The sequence below is a fragment of the Theobroma umbraticum genome, unplaced genomic scaffold, assembly GCF_002168275.2.
Source record: "Theobroma umbraticum cultivar Fairchild unplaced genomic scaffold, ASM216827v3 scaffold_50.0, whole genome shotgun sequence".
Lineage (NCBI taxonomy): Eukaryota > Viridiplantae > Streptophyta > Magnoliopsida > Malvales > Malvaceae > Theobroma > Theobroma umbraticum.
Genome location: NW_018397261.1, coordinates 2,380,179 through 2,396,037, shown reverse-complemented (window position 1 = coordinate 2,396,037; position 15,859 = coordinate 2,380,179). Strand labels below are relative to the sequence as shown.

At 34.2% G+C, this 15,859-nt stretch overlaps 1 protein-coding gene and 1 non-coding gene across 2 annotated transcripts; both read left to right on the top strand.

The window, feature by feature from the left end:
* Window positions 1-5,018: 5,018 nt before the first annotated feature.
* Window positions 5,019-12,197, top strand: LOC110417693 (protein LONGIFOLIA 2-like). The gene is given in 6 exon segments (XM_021430158.2): window positions 5,019-6,274; window positions 6,937-7,007; window positions 7,346-9,430; window positions 9,507-9,657; window positions 11,113-11,419; window positions 11,421-12,197. Coding segments are annotated over 6 exon segments (3,285 nt in total). The 5' UTR covers window positions 5,019-6,129; the 3' UTR covers window positions 11,947-12,197.
* Window positions 12,198-12,757: 560 nt separating this feature from the next.
* TRNAT-CGU (transfer RNA threonine (anticodon CGU)) lies at window positions 12,758-12,829 on the top strand. The gene has a single exon. It is a non-coding gene; the product is annotated as a tRNA-Thr (tRNA).
* The last annotated feature ends 3,030 nt before the right edge of the window (window positions 12,830-15,859 follow it).

The window sequence follows — 15,859 nt, the reverse complement described above, 5'->3', positions numbered from 1 at the left end:
TAATTTGTCTTCTTTGATTAGGAAAGGAAGCTGATTTTCCAATCAAAAGCCACTTTATTTACAGCCTAAGATCATACCTACAATCCCAATCCCTTATCATTCTCAACTATATTAAGGTTAAAAATGACAAGGGATCCTAGATGTATGTTCCTTAATTCTATATACTGGCCCTACAACATGAGATCCTTGTTTCCTGTTCACTCAATCCCAAGATACTTTCTAGAAACCACATATGAGCTCATTATTCTTTTCTCTTCCTCTCTCTCACTCATCATGACATTTATGATATTATTGATTGGATAAACTTGATAATAAGGGGACCCTTTGTTGATTATAATTCTGCCATGGATTTGATGATATGCCTATACATGCAAAAATGATGGATAAGAAAATGTTAGAAAAAGTTTAAGGCATAATGTGGCAATCAAGGGGAGGGTGAATTGAGTAATGAGTAATGTTCCCTTGGAACATGGGCTGAGATGATTATGAAAGGGTTAGTTGGCCTTGCCTAATAATACACTTCAAGCATACCACATGTGGTCTCTTCACCTGTTTCGCATGTGGGGGATACCCATTTTACTCTCAATGATATCCTTTCTTCATGTCGCAATATCACTATCACACCTTATCAATTGAATGGATGCATGTGTTTGGCATGCTTGAATGCACACCATGCAAGTGCAAGTTCATCTCTAATTAATAATACCCTACACCATATATATGTCACATAGATCAAGTCATTGCATCAATTCCGATTATTGCATATATGTGTGTTTAATTTTGTTTTCCCAAAATCATGGTAATTAATTAAGTTCGTTTCGTTAATCATTAATTAAAAAATTAAGACAAACAAAATGGTATATACATTTATGAAAATAAGTCAAATAGTAGCACTCCTCAACCCTAAAAAAAGAGAAATCAATCTTCTATTAGACAAGCACATAAAAATGAGAGGCCAACATTTTTGAGTCATGCTAATTAAAGACCCCATTAGATTGATTTAATTTGATTTATAATTTATTATAAGGTTACGATATTTTTGGACAAAATATCAAAATATATGTTTATGTATATTCACAAATACACGCGCACACACGTGTTCTTTGTGAGACTTTAGTTTGGATGTTTGGAGATGATGAACAAGAGAAGCGTGGAAGAGAGATTTCGGAGAAAGAAATGAAAACATTTTATTTTATATGATTAAATATTTAAAATATTTTAATATTTATTTTTAAGATTTTATAAATTTTTATAATTAACAATGTGAGTATCAAATAGAAATTTTTTTTAAGGTTTATATAAAATATTTTGTTTACATTACTTTTAAATGAGACTTTGCAGGTTCTTGATGCTACCACATTTTTTGTACTATAGTTTGTCAATTGTTCAATTAATATGTTTTAATCTTCTTCATTGTGTGTCAATTATTATTGATTTTGTATAGTTTCAATAAATATTGATATGAGTTGTGAGTGACCCATCTTAAAAATAAATGTGGTTGTCAATTTCGTTCATATTAATGGAAAAAAATAATTGAAGGCAAAGAATTTTATTTTTGAAACAGCCAATAGAATTAATTAGTAGTTGAACCCAAAACTGAAAAAAAAAAAACATTCAAGTTCTCGAAACAGTTAATTATTAATCATTTTTCTATTTACTTTGAGAGTATCATATCAAATTTTTACCTTTAAAAAGAGGAATAGTTTGGCGTTTTATGCATAAGATATTAAATTTTCTTTAAACATTCAAATGCATTTTTTTTAATGAAAAAATAGATTGAATGATGCTAATATTATCAAAGTTTTTGTTATTCAGAGCAAAAATTATGGGTCATGACTTAATTAATTAGATACATGCACTAAAATTTCGGAAAAGAAAAGAGAAAAATACTCATTATGCTTAAAATTTTGCTTCAAAGCCAAAGTAATTAACAGAATGCTCGTAGAAGTAGTTGAAGGGTTGTTTTTTAGTAAACAACATTAATTGAAATAATTCAATTAAAGATATTATTAATTATGAAAAATTCATATAATCAAAACCTTGTTTAAACAACAATTCTTGATTACACATTTTGTTCACACGGTTGCAATATTGCATTGTTTGTGTTAACAAGGTGTAAATACTTGATTTTAATTAATACATATTCTCTAAAAAATTATTTTTTAGTATAATATTGTACAAAGAATAATGAGAACAACTATTACAAGTGAAGCACTATTTTATGCAAAAAAAATTAGAACAAATAAAATACTACTTCACGCAGAACAACTAGAGCATTACTCCACGCAGAATAATTAAAGTATTACTCTATATAGAGCAACTAATACAAGTAAAACAACCACTTCATATAGAATAACCACTTCATATGAATGACAGTAAAAGTAATTTAGAATAAGTGGTAGGATTCATGGATTACTTTCATTTTGGAGTATTATGAAGAGTTTGGTTTGGTGACTTAGATATAGAGATATTTAAAAAGTTTTCCTCTTAACCTTTTCCTGAAGTATAAGTGTTTCACTCTCTTACCTTGTTCTTGTATACCTGTTCACATGCATTTTCTTCTCTTGTGCTTATTTACGTATAACTTTTTTTTTGTACCTATTCATGTATAGTTTTTTTTTGTATATTTTTAGAGGTATTTATGTACAACATTTTTTCTTGTACGAGTTCATGTATAGTTTCTTTTTTTTATATATATTTTCAGGAATACCTCTTCTCTGTTATCTTTTAGTCGAGAACAAGTCTTATTATACCTAATTACTTCAATAGTCACATAATGAGTTTCTAACTATTACTCACCATTAACTCTTAGTAATGGTTATCCAACATTAAAGTTATTCTTAATAATATTATTTCATTAAGTATATTAAAGCTTTTTTGAATAACTGCTACTTTTAACACTATATATAAAACCTTTACAATTCATTGGTGGATTTTCTCTTTGGCTTAGAGCTATCACATTCTCCTCAAGAACTTCTCTCTCTAAATTATTTTTATAATTCTCTTCTACTCCCTAATTTTTTTTTTATTCTCTTCCACTAATCACAACACTTAATACTTCAAGAATTACTCCGATCTTTTTTTTGTCGCCTTATCCTTTACTTCTTTGCAACATTATTTCTCTGTATCACAAGAACCTCCGTTACACATGGCTTCTGCAGCATGAAGGAGACATTGCTTTTATATATGACAAAGAGAACAGAGGAGAAGGAATTAATGGGTGAATGGTGAAATACAGGCAGAAGGGGAGTGGTGGGGAGCCATGCGCTAAAGGAATCTGACATAGCATTTTCTCAGTTATGTGCTTTGCTAGCTGATGGAAATTAATTTACAAGCCTTTTAAATTCCATTCTTAAATTTTGGAGCACTCCCAAAATATATACAACATTAGATAAATGGTACCTGCATAGGCCGCCAACCATGGGCTAAATTTCCATGTGTTAGACACTTGCTCTCCATGGACTTTCCCAATGGACACCACTGCCCTTCAGCAATGAAACGGTTAATTAATCGTCCTTTTTATCCTTTCTTTGACAGACAATTAGTCTTTGACTGGAAAAAGAATATTCAGCGTCAATGTTGAATATAATATTATAGTCATTGAAAAGTAACAAAAACTAGTGTAGGACATAGTGGCCTCCATGTTTATATATAGACACGGTGATGTGAGCATCCTATTGACTGCCTCTTCAATTGCTTCTTTCAGGGTCCAACCACTTTATTTATAATTTCATTAATTTAAACACTCAAAGCATAAAGAAATTAACAGAGAGAAGTAAAATATTTAAGAAAAAGAAAGCTGCCTCCTATCATGGCCGGCCCTTGTGATCGTACCAAGAATTGACAAATAACAAGTTCTTCACACTTTGGGGGTATCATGTATAGTTTTGAAGGTTTAGCTCTTTTCCCTCATCACCTTCACTGCTGTAATTATCATCTTTAATCTATTATTGATTCTTTTAGGGTAAAATGAAATATTTAGAGAGGTAAAATTTGCTTTAGTTTTGGTCACCACAAAGTTGTAAATGTGGAAATTGCAAGTTAAAGGATTCACTTGTCTTTTGTTTTCATGTGGTTAATATTCTTGCAACCAAAGAAACAAAAGGAATTGCGTGCCATAGATGGTTCTTTAGGTTACATAAAAATTCTTGCTCAACCTATACCCTGGAATAAGAATGTATACATGAACCTTCATTCCTATATCTAAGAATAAAAATCTACTCTGTTCTTGTAACACTTAGCTTTTAAAGTGTGTACATATATATATGGAAGACATGTAATAACATTTGCTTATTTTCGTAGTATTGTTCTCTATGTTGTCTTCCTGCCTGATGCTATCATATTGCTGGTTTAATTAGTGTGAGGCACTTTTTGTTCTAATTTCTGCTTTTTATAATTGGCTTTAGTTGGCAAAGATGCAAGGACAATACAAGAATGTCCAAAGTCCATGTTATTCTTTCCCATTTTTCTAGACCTTGAATATCTTAAATATATAATCTAACTCCACTTGTGCAAGTTGGATTTCATTACTTGAGAAACATATATAAGAACTTCAAGAAATAGAAAACCATAAATCATGTCATTTCCTATTAACATTTCCCATAAACTCATACATATGTTTTGTAAACTTGTATTAAGTTGTACAGTTAACAACAGAGTCCATAATTTGATGACATTAATAAGTGGCAGCTTAGAGCAGGGCTTGTTATATGTGATGTGAGGTGAATCTGTAGCTGAAAACCTGATAAGAGAGATGGGACGGTAAAAGGTTAGAAGCAAAAGGACGGTAGTTTGGAAAATCATTGGGTGACAAGTATTTGAACTAGTCCACTTGTAGTTTGTAGGAAAGAGGGGGAATGCTTCTTTTCTTTCTTCTTTCTCTCTCCTGACAAAATCACATGCCATGCAGAGACAGCTATAGACCCACTCACATACTCATCTCACATGGATGTGTGAGATAGAGCCTGGATGACATCTGACCCACAAATACTCACAAACACTCATCTCTCTTCTTTCTCTCTCTCTCTCTCTCCCTCACATAATTTTTTTTTTATTTGCAACTCTTGGGCCATGTGACCACCACAATGGTTTTTTACAGGGCATAATAGCAAAGCTTCCTATCTCTTCTGGATTTGGCTCAGGGTAACACCAAGACATTTCTTTTTTACATTTTTTTTCTTCTTGGATCTGAAGAGATTCCTTTTACAGTTTCTCTTAGAATGTTTTGTTTTAGTTCCCTAGAGTTAGAGGTAAACTGGAGTTAGTTTTGCTACAAAGTGTTGATTTTGTGTGCATATTGTGAAATGGGGTACTGGGTCCCTTCCTCTCTTTTTTTCTTTTTGGTTGTATTACGAGATTAACATAAGGCATTGTCTGGTTTGCCTGCGAATTCTCAATAAGGTATCTTTGATGTATATATTCATTGGAGATAATTTTATGGTTTATAGTTGTTTTTCTTTTCTCTTGGAGTTTTGCTTGGTTGTTTGAAAAAGGTTTGAGCTATGGAGGATTTCATGGAAAAGCCAATAAAGGGTCGTAATGTTAATAGAAGAAATCTTGTGGGCTTTGAGTTTTGATTGCAAAAGACAATCTTAGTATTGTGGGGGGCCAAATTTTATGGTTTTTGAGCGGTAATTAGTTGTGTAAAAACTGGGTTCAAAAGTATGAGGACTTTTAGACATGGAGAAGGAAGCAATCTGAAATTTTGATGCATTCTGTTTTTATCTGTCCAGTGTTTGTGGTTAATGTGGGAAGTGCTTTAGTCTTTTGTAAGGCTTTTTAATAAAAATATAATCCGTGGTTTGAAATTTGGACATTTTTGAAGGGGAATGGTGGAAGATGTAAAAAGAGACAAGAGAGTTCACATTTTATTGGTTCTTGAATTATATTCTGCTTTCTGAGCTATCTAATAGAATTGATTCTCAAATTGCTCCTTGAAGAGTTGCTAAGGCATCTGATAGTTCATACAGCTGGAAACTGGTTTTAATAGCTCTATTGAATAGCCTTACAATCTGATTTTATGGTGAAAGAGGAAATAATGGTTGCAATTCTTTTGTATGGAGAAAAGATGATGAAGTTATAGGAATTAGGAAGTAGGAGGAGTATTAGGTTCTGATAGTTGAGGGGAAGATGGCTGCAAAACTTCTACATTCTTTGGCAGATGAAAATCCAGATTTGCAGAAGCAAATAGGATGCATGACTGGGATTTTTCAAATCTTTGATCGTCATCATATGCTTACCACTAAGCGCTTGAGCCCTAGGAGGCTTCCTGCAGGTAGTTCTCTTAGGGATACTGCTTAATCTATAACTTCTCCTCTAAAAGTAATCCTTATAATACTCATCACGATTGCTGCAATATACATATAAGGCTGAAATTATGTCAATGCCTTTTTAATTTCAATCATTTAATTCATAGCCAGCATTGGCCATATCCAACAGCTTTAATATACCTTTGCATCTGTATTTTTGTGTTTCTGTCTAATTTTATTGTTAGGTGCTGTGTTTTAATGGAAATATTATGAAGATATTTATGATAATTTTATATTCAAGTATTACGTTTATACTGTGGCCTATGCTCCGATAAAATGTCTTGATTTCAACTGCTTTCTATCTGTACATTGATGAATGCAGGTGGATTCTTCCAACTTTTGATCTTATGCTGTTGTCTGAATTCTTATTGAAGAGTTACATGTAGATGTAGATTAATTATGGTACATTCTTAGGTGGCAAAGCATAACTATAGTTTTCTGATAATAAATGTTGATTACCCCTTATTTCTGGTTGCTGATTTCTTCATAATTTTTTCAAAGCTGAGTTCTTGTTTAAAGCACAATCTCATTCATTGCTTTTCCTTATTTGGTATTTTGTGAACTCAAACATTAAAACACAATGGAAGTGCAGTCTAAAGGACAATCTAATCCTTTCACACCCTTACAGGTAATTCCTTCTTGAACAATGGAATCCTGGAAGAGGATTCAAATAATGCATACCATCGAGACACAGCAACTGTAAGTTCCCCACAATTTGATCTGTGTTTCATCTTCCCCTCCCCTCCCCTCCCCATTCTACCTCCTTTTTTGGGACATGTAAGACTGGTTGGTTTTGCGGATCATTTCTTCAGTACATAGTTGCCTTTCTAAAATATAAATCATTCTCAATATTGATGATTCCATCCTGTGCCTGGGCTGTGACTCTATACACGAGAAACTTTCCAAAACCTGATTGTGCATAGTTTTTGGCCCTAGATGGATGCTGAGTAGTCAAATTGCCTCCATAAATACAAACTGTTAAAAATGTGATGCCAAGTTATTGTTAGAATCTGTCCTTACAGACATTTTCTTTTCAGGAAATGAATATAAACAGAAGCGGGAATGAGAAGCAAAGAATTTCCACAGAATCTTCAAGAGCCTCTTTTTCATCCTCATGTTCATCTTCCTTGTCATCACTGGATTGTAACAAGACAGCTCAGCAAGATGCCTCTTCTTTTGACAGAATCCTCATTCCTGAAACTCCCTCTAGGGACCCAGCGATGAACCAACTAAGTATTTCTCCTCATTTAGGGTCACAATGCCTTGACCTTCGAGATGTGGTCAAGGACTCAATGTATAGAGAAGCCAGAGGACTATCGGTTAGAACAACAACAAGAGAGAAAGTATCAGGCAGTACTGTGAAGCATAAAGGCTCACCAAGGCCGTTTCCACTTCCTACAGCATTGAATGGGTCTTATGGTGCTGGGATCAATGGAAAGCAAAATGTTTCTGCTGATCTGAAGGAGTCTCTTAGAGTACTTGCAAAACTTAGGGAAGCACCTTGGTATTACAACAATGAAGCTAGAGAACTTCCAAGATCATCACAAGAAGCAAATGGCTCATGGAATTCAATATCAAGGGATGCTCCTCGATTTTCTTATGATGGAAGAGAGATTAATTGTTTATCGTTTGAATCACGAGAAACCTTCAAATCAACACCAAAGCTTAAAGAGCTGCCAAGACTTTCTTTGGATAGTAGAGAAAGGTCGATGAGAGGTTCAAATTACCTTACTAAAAGTTTTCATAATAGTGGCAACTTGAACAGCAGAGTTTCTGATCCACCACAATCACTGGGAGGCCAGAAGCGCCCTCCTAATGTTGTTGCCAAGTTGATGGGCTTGGAACCATTGCCAGATTCTTCCTCAGCTGGTGATCGGCAGTTGGGTGTGATTAAAACCTGCTCTGTTGAAGATAACAATCCTTTCTTGCAGTCACTAAGAGCAAATGACCTGAACAGGCGAACCAGAACTTCTAACTCTCCAAGAAACTCATTGAAGGACCCAACATCACCTCGGTGGAAAAACCCTGATTTGGTCATGAAGCCTATTTCCAGTTCAAGGTTCCCAATTGAGCCAGCACCATGGAGACATGCGGATGGAAGTCGAGGTTCTCAAAAACAACCTCTCAAACAGTTTAAAGTTCCAGCCAAGACTCCAAACTCTTTCCCTTCAGTTTATAGTGAGATTGAGAAAAGACTGAAAGATCTAGAGTTTCAACAATCTGGAAAGGATCTCAGAGCTCTTAAACAGATACTAGAAGCAATGCAAGCAAAGGGACTCCTTGAGACTAGGAAAGAAGAACAACCAGCAAACTTGGTGACTCAAAGAGACCATGAACCAAAATGTACAAGCCCCAGTCAGAATCTGAGAGGCCAGCGAAGCCCACAGAACACGCGAATCAACACTTCAACAACTAAGGGTTCAGATTCTATTAGAACATATGAATCTCCGATTGTGATCATGAAACCAGCAAAACTTGTTGAGAAAGTTGATATTCCTGCTTCAACAGTAATTCCAATAGACGACTTTTCCAGTCTCTCCAAGATTCATAGTGGGGGATCTGTAGATAATAAAACAGGTTCGATAAATAGTCGAACAGTTAGAGATCATACTGCCAGAAACAGTGGTAGAGATTTTGCTGCTAGCTCTACTGATAAGAGAGATAGTAGCAGGAGTATTAAGTCCATACAGTCTTCAATCAAACCTCCAAAAGAAACCACCGCCACTTTAGTAAAGAATTCAGGATCTGTAAGCCCAAGACTGCAGCAGAAAAAGCTTGAGTTGGACAGGCGATCTCGTCCACCTACTCCACCATCTGATCCAAGCAAACCCAGAAGGCAATACAACCGGCAATTGTCAGAGTCAGGTTCCCCTGGTGGTAAACATAGACCAAAATCTCACAACATGCTGCAGTCTGATGACCAGCTGAGTCAGGAAAGTAATGAATCACGAACTTCAAGTCACCAAATAGATGACACTTCTTTGCAATCAGACTGCAATATTATCTTGGAGTCCAAGTTGGATGTGGAAGTCAACAGTAATGAAAGATCTATTGAGATCAATGGTAGTCAAAGTCCATCCATGAAGGCTGCCAAGTACTCAATTTCTGGCATCATGCAGAAGGTAGGTGATCTTAATATTCAGCATTCATCCAATTGTTCGTTTTGGTTGCCTTACCTATTATGCTTTGCTTTGTTAGAAATCAATCGCAAGACTGGTTGAGGATGGATCAGTGGCAGAACTTGCTATGGTTGCTCTAGAACATCCAAGCCCGGTTTCCGTTCTTGACACCTCAGTTTATATAGATGATGCACCATCCCCAGTAAAGCAGATACTAAACACTCCTGAAGGTAATTATTCTGTTTTCCAAGAATACTTGATTTTGACATAAACTGTTGTGAATTGAATGAAGATGCAAATGCTATTGGGTTCATTTTTTTTAATTTTCTTTGTCAAACATTTTGTTGCAAGAGTAGAGAAATTTGAAGAGCACATACCAACTTTGTTGTTATGAAAAATTGCCCAAGAAACAACAAAGATAAAAATCCTGAGAAATCAAGTAAATAGAAACATTCAAGAATTTTCATGGTTTGGCCTTTTATCTATGTCCAAGAAATGAAACAGTTCTAGTATTGAGAAATTAAAATACAATAAAATCTATCTCAATAGTTTCCCCAAACCAACCAAAGATCCCTTATACCCCTTATACACACTCTCTCTCAATAGCCTCACAAAGAACACTACCTACTCTAGCTCCACTTAGAGCAAACCCTCTATAGAGCTCCCAAAAGCTCTCTTTCACTTCTAAAGGCTAAAGACCCATTTTTATAATACAAAAGTTCAAAGTAGAATAGAATTAGGACTCAATGTGTGACAAGAAATTTAAAATTGTACAACTGCTCAGTGTTGTCCAGTGACGCAAATTCTAATCAAATAAGATTTTGAATTCCAGTCAATACAAAACTCAACAATCATCTTACTACATATTTTTAACTTGATTTCTTTTGAGTGGGCGTTTCTTTTTTTTTTTTTTTGGGGGGGGGGGTGGGGAGTGTGGTGTGTTTGCACGTTAATTCAAGTTTACCTCTTGCTCCCTGTTTAATGTGCATTGTGTGGGAATTGATCCTGCATCATTTTAAAGTGAATTGTAATCCATGTTTGCTTATCCAGTAACTTTTCTAGAAAATTTACATTTAGCTACCATTTGTAGTTTCTGACTGTAATGCATTTCCACGTCATATGCACCTGTTCATTGAACATTCCAGGCAATAACTAAAATGCGCACAAACAAAATGTAAAAAGAAGAAAGACGAAAGAAGGAAATTGTATCATCAATCATTTTCGTTGTTGTTTCTGCCATTGCTATTGTTGTCATGGAGTAAATCCAAGTACTTTTTGAGCATTCATACCCTTTCCTGACTGCATGATCCCAAAAGAGAGAAAATAATAGTGATGGAATAAACAAATTGAGCAAATAGAAAGAGAAAGAAGTACTCATCAGCAGCATGAATTATTTCCAATATTACCCAACGCAAGGTCTGGTGCCTCTAGGTCATATAGACAGATTGCAGTTGTATTGGGATGCATAAAGTGCAGGCCATCAACTTAATTCTATTTAGCTATGAGTCTTAGACTGGCTATAAACCAAAACTTCCCTGTGCACACGTTTAAAATTGTCTCTCTATTAGCAAATGGTGATTAAATTAAAAATGAACAAATACTTCTAATCTCGTTGTCGTTTTCTTATACTTAAAGATGTGAAGGGATCAATGAACTAAATCTCACTTGAATATTCATTATGTCAGGTAACAGTGCTCAAGGTTTCAATGACAATCACAATGAAGAGCAATGGAACCCTGCAGATAACTGCTTGTCTAACGACGTGGGCTCTGGTCTTACCTCAGGGATTAGTCGCAAGAAACTACAGAGCATTGAGCATTTGGTTCAAAAACTTAGAAGACTGAACTCCAATCATGATGAAGCCAGTACAGATTACATTGCGTCACTTTGTGAGAATACAAATCCTGATCACAGATACATTTCTGAGATATTATTAGCCTCTGGCCTTCTATTGAGAGATCTCAGTTCTGGCTTGACAACATTTCAGCTCCACATCAGGCCATCCCATCAACCCAGAGTTGTTCTTTGTTTTGGAGCAAACCAAAGCAAGCTCCTTACTATCCAAAGAAGAGAGTAACACTGGAAAGGTTCCCCATTCAAAGCCAGACCATGAGAAATTCCACCGAAAGCTTATATTTGATTCTGTTAATGAGATTCTTGTTGGAAAGTTAGCTCTAGTTGGGGCCTCTCCAGAGCCTCGGGTAAAGTCTGGAAAACTAGCAAAAGAGACCCTCAGTGCACAAAAGCTTCTAAAAGAATTGTGTTTGGAGATAAAGCAGCTTCAAGCCAAGAAATCAAGGTGCAACCTGGAGGAAGAGGAGGATGGTCTGAAAAGTATCTTGTGGGAAGATGTAATGTGTCGGTCAGAGAGTTGGACAGATTTTCACTGTGAGATTTCTGGGATGGTGCTTGATGTTGAAAGGCTGGTCTTTAAGGATTTAGTTGATGAGATTGTGATTGGGGAAAGAGTTGGTTTACGAGCCAAGCAAAGCAGGCGGCGACAGCTGTTTTCCAAGTAAACTATTTGCAAAATGTCTTCTAATTCTTCTTCATTCACCTTTGTTCTTCCTCTGTTTGTTATGATTAAATTTTTTGATTTTGCGTGAAAGCATAATAATTCGTGGATCAGAATCAAGAACTGCAGTCTTGTGTTATATCATAAAAAAGTTACCTTCTCAGATTATGACACATACATATTTGTAAGAACAAGTATATGAGATCCTTTGTATATGAGCTCATGTTTTTATGCTAATCTTATTCCTGGTGATCAGCTTATAGTCCATGTTTTGTGCTTTGTCTTGTAAGCTAAAGTACAGTTTTAATTACCATTTCAATCAGTGACCAAATTTGGGTTACTTTCCTTTGTAAGAGAAAAAAATACAGCACTGGAGAAAAGAGCAAAAAGAGTTGCCATTTCTGAAATGAAAGATAGTAGTGAGTTCCCTACTAATATTTCCTTTTTCAAGATGGGAAAATTTTCATTCAAATGCAGGTCACTGTCCTACTTCTAGGGGAGGGCATGTTACACAGTCATATAGCAAAACAGCTCTTTGTCATTTATCAAGCAGAAGGCATAAAATTTTGTTTTTCTTCCTCTTGTAAGTTCATATTGGATATGTACAATTTCTTTGCTGTATGCAACTATTTGGATAATTAAAAAAAGATTATCATTATTCTTTTTTTGAAAAAAAAAAATTAGGTGATTATTAATTTCAATAGACTAGTGATGTCTTCAATTATTTCGATAAGCCAGTTCTTTTTGTACAAAACGAGTCTGCACAAACAATAACATAAGATTTGTTAAATAACAGCCTGAGTTGTACGGCGATTGCCTCCGTCGCATAGTGGTAGTGCGTTCGCTTCGTAAGCGAAAGGTCGCGAGTTCGATCCTCGCCGGGGGCTCTAGAGGGTTTTCTAGGGCCCGAGAAGAGGTTGCTTAAATAGGTTTAGATGGGCCTAAGAAGCAGTTGGGCCAACTCGGATAATTTTTTTTGTTTTATTGATGAAAAAAATAGTTAGATATATATAACAATATTTTTTAAAATAAAGATAATACTTAAAATATTTTGTTTTCCATGAAGTATAACCTTTTTGTTTTATTGATGAAACAATTGTTATGTATATATAACAGTTTTTGCTAAAAATAATACTTAAAATATTTTGTTTTTCAATCATGAAAAATAAAATTGGTTCCTTTTCTAAGTGTCAACAATTTTTAGGTCAATTTAGTTGAAATATGTAGGTTTATCACTAAATTTAAAAATATGTATTTTTTTTTAATACTTAAAATATTGCGCTTTTCCATGAAAAGTAAATTTTTTGTTTTATTGATGAAAAACTAGTCATGTATATATAACAATTTTTGCTAAAAATGATACTTAAAATATTTTGTTTTTCCATGAAAAATAAAATTGGTTCCTTTTCTAAGTGTCAATTTTTAGGTAAATTTAGTTGAAAATATGGAGGTTTATCTCTAACTGTCAAAATATGTATAATTTTTTTCTCTCACAAATAAAGTGTAGTGTAGGCTAAAATTGATTTGGAAACCTAAACATAAACTGAAAAAGAGAGTTTCATGTAGACTAAGATTAGAATAATATATGATCATATTAATTTGCTTTGATGAATAAATTGATTTATGTATAGGATAGGAATATACATATATATCTTATATAACTAAAATTAAAGTCTGAACTTAGTAAATTTGTTTTAAATTCAATTGACCTAGGAATATAACATTTTGATTAAAATACATATTTTAATAACAATATCGGGAGAGCCTTATAAATAATTGAGGACTCTAGGTAAGTAATTCAATCCATTAGAATAAGTTAAGAAAGAGAGAGCAAAGATTTAGATAAAGTGTAAGGAATATTGTAATTTTAGGCTTATTTAGATTGATTTTTCTCTAATTATTTTTGCTATGATTTTTGATTTAGTTTATTGTGATTTAGTTTTATTTAATTCTTAGTTTAATTAATTGATTTCGATTGTTTGGATAAGAATAAATTATTATAATTTTAGTACTTAATAAAATTTAAGATCAATTCTTTGTGGGATCAACATTTTGCTTATCTAAATATTATCTGCTCGATACATATACTTGCGTAAGTAGAAAATTAGACAATAAACTGCTGCAGATGCAATGGAGGTTTGGTTCATATGGGAGCAGATTTGCAAAGACCACCTCAAGGACCTATTAGGGGATGAGTGAGAGAAGGCCAAAAGGGAAGAAGGCAACCCCAACGTCGATCTTGTATTGCTTAAGGGTAAGTCACCACCTTGGATCATTGTTGAGGTATGAGACCAGTTAATTGATGATGCAGTCCAAGCTTAAGTGACAATTGCTCTCCCACAAGGCTAGGCAAAAGCACTTAATCGAGAAAGACGAGAACGTGTCAAAACATATTAGTGGTTCGTTGCTTTTTGCCTTACACCAAAAGCAGTTGGTATGTGCTTTTATTTTAATACTACAAAAATCATTCATTTTAATAATACAATTGTTTATGTTGTTAACGTGTTTCTATGATTATAGGAAGAGGAAAATAAAACCAAGCCATGTTCTTAGAGCTTTTCGAACGAATTCACAACCTGTAGAAGGGTACTGGAGAATTTGTGAACAACAAGTCAAAGAATATCTGTGTAAGAAATATGTGTGTTTATATATATTCGATATATATGTTGCTTATTGATTAAACAACTTAATAGTTTGTAATTGCATTTTTATTTGTAGGAATCATACGCTTCAACTATATCGCAGAAGTACGATGATGAGCTATTGACCTAACCGGAGTTTGATTTAAAGGCATGAATAGAGGCCATTAGAGGGCGCACCAGCATTAGGACCCACATTTACAGATTTGGTATTAGAGTCCTCGCTTTGAGACTTATAATTACATATATGATGCTTGAGTTTGCTTGTGGCCTTGTCACTACATCACATCCTCAAACTCCTGTGCCTGAGCCTAAGGGTTATAGAGAATTGGTTACCAATGCCAAGGACATAAAAGCGTATTTAACAGACTTAGTGACTTGTTGATGGAGGTAATTGGATCGAGGAGATTGTCATACACCTTTGGGCCTTCTTCATGACAACCGTCGGCTCCACAAGCTCCACCATAGCAACAGCATTGGCAGCCCCTCCCTTTCAGTGACATTTGTATTTATGTTGGATGTTTACATTTGGATTATTATCAGATGTTTACAATATGTGTATTACATTTTCATTTTTTCTATATATATACATGCATTTCTGTATTTGTTATGTGCTAACTTTATTAATATCAACATCATATAATGATTTTATTATGAACAGGACAAAATTTGATCTTAAAAAATTATGTTCTGTAGGTATTACTGACGGATTTCATCATTTAATTACAGAATCACTAATGAAAATTTTCATTTACCGACAAAATTCATATAAAATACTGACAGAATACCGATAGAATTATTGCCATTTGTCGTCAGATAATGCTTGTAAGCTTCTAAGAAGGATCTATTAGTAATTTCGTTGGTATTTTTCAACAAAATTGCCAACTAAATAGTTCCATCAGTAACCACCATTGGAGTTTCCAACGAGTTGAAATTCGTTGATATTCTTATCGAAGGAATTTATTGACTGATTTCTTTCCTTACAAATGACATTCCAGTTGATGGATTTGAGTCTTTGCCTATGGAACTCTTGACAAAATTTTTAATTGGTAAGTAACCGACGGAATATTTCGTTGTCGACGAATTTGCCTTTTTCGATGATAGTATTTCTGATTGACAATCGATGAAAAATTTCATTGAGAATTTCGTTAGTAATTCCTCTTACTGATGGAATCGTAAGTATTAACAACAAAAATTTTCATCTGTAATCCTTTGTTTTTTTTTTTTGTAGTGATTCCAACAACTTTACTCACACCCTTAGCCTTTGGTAAACCCAGA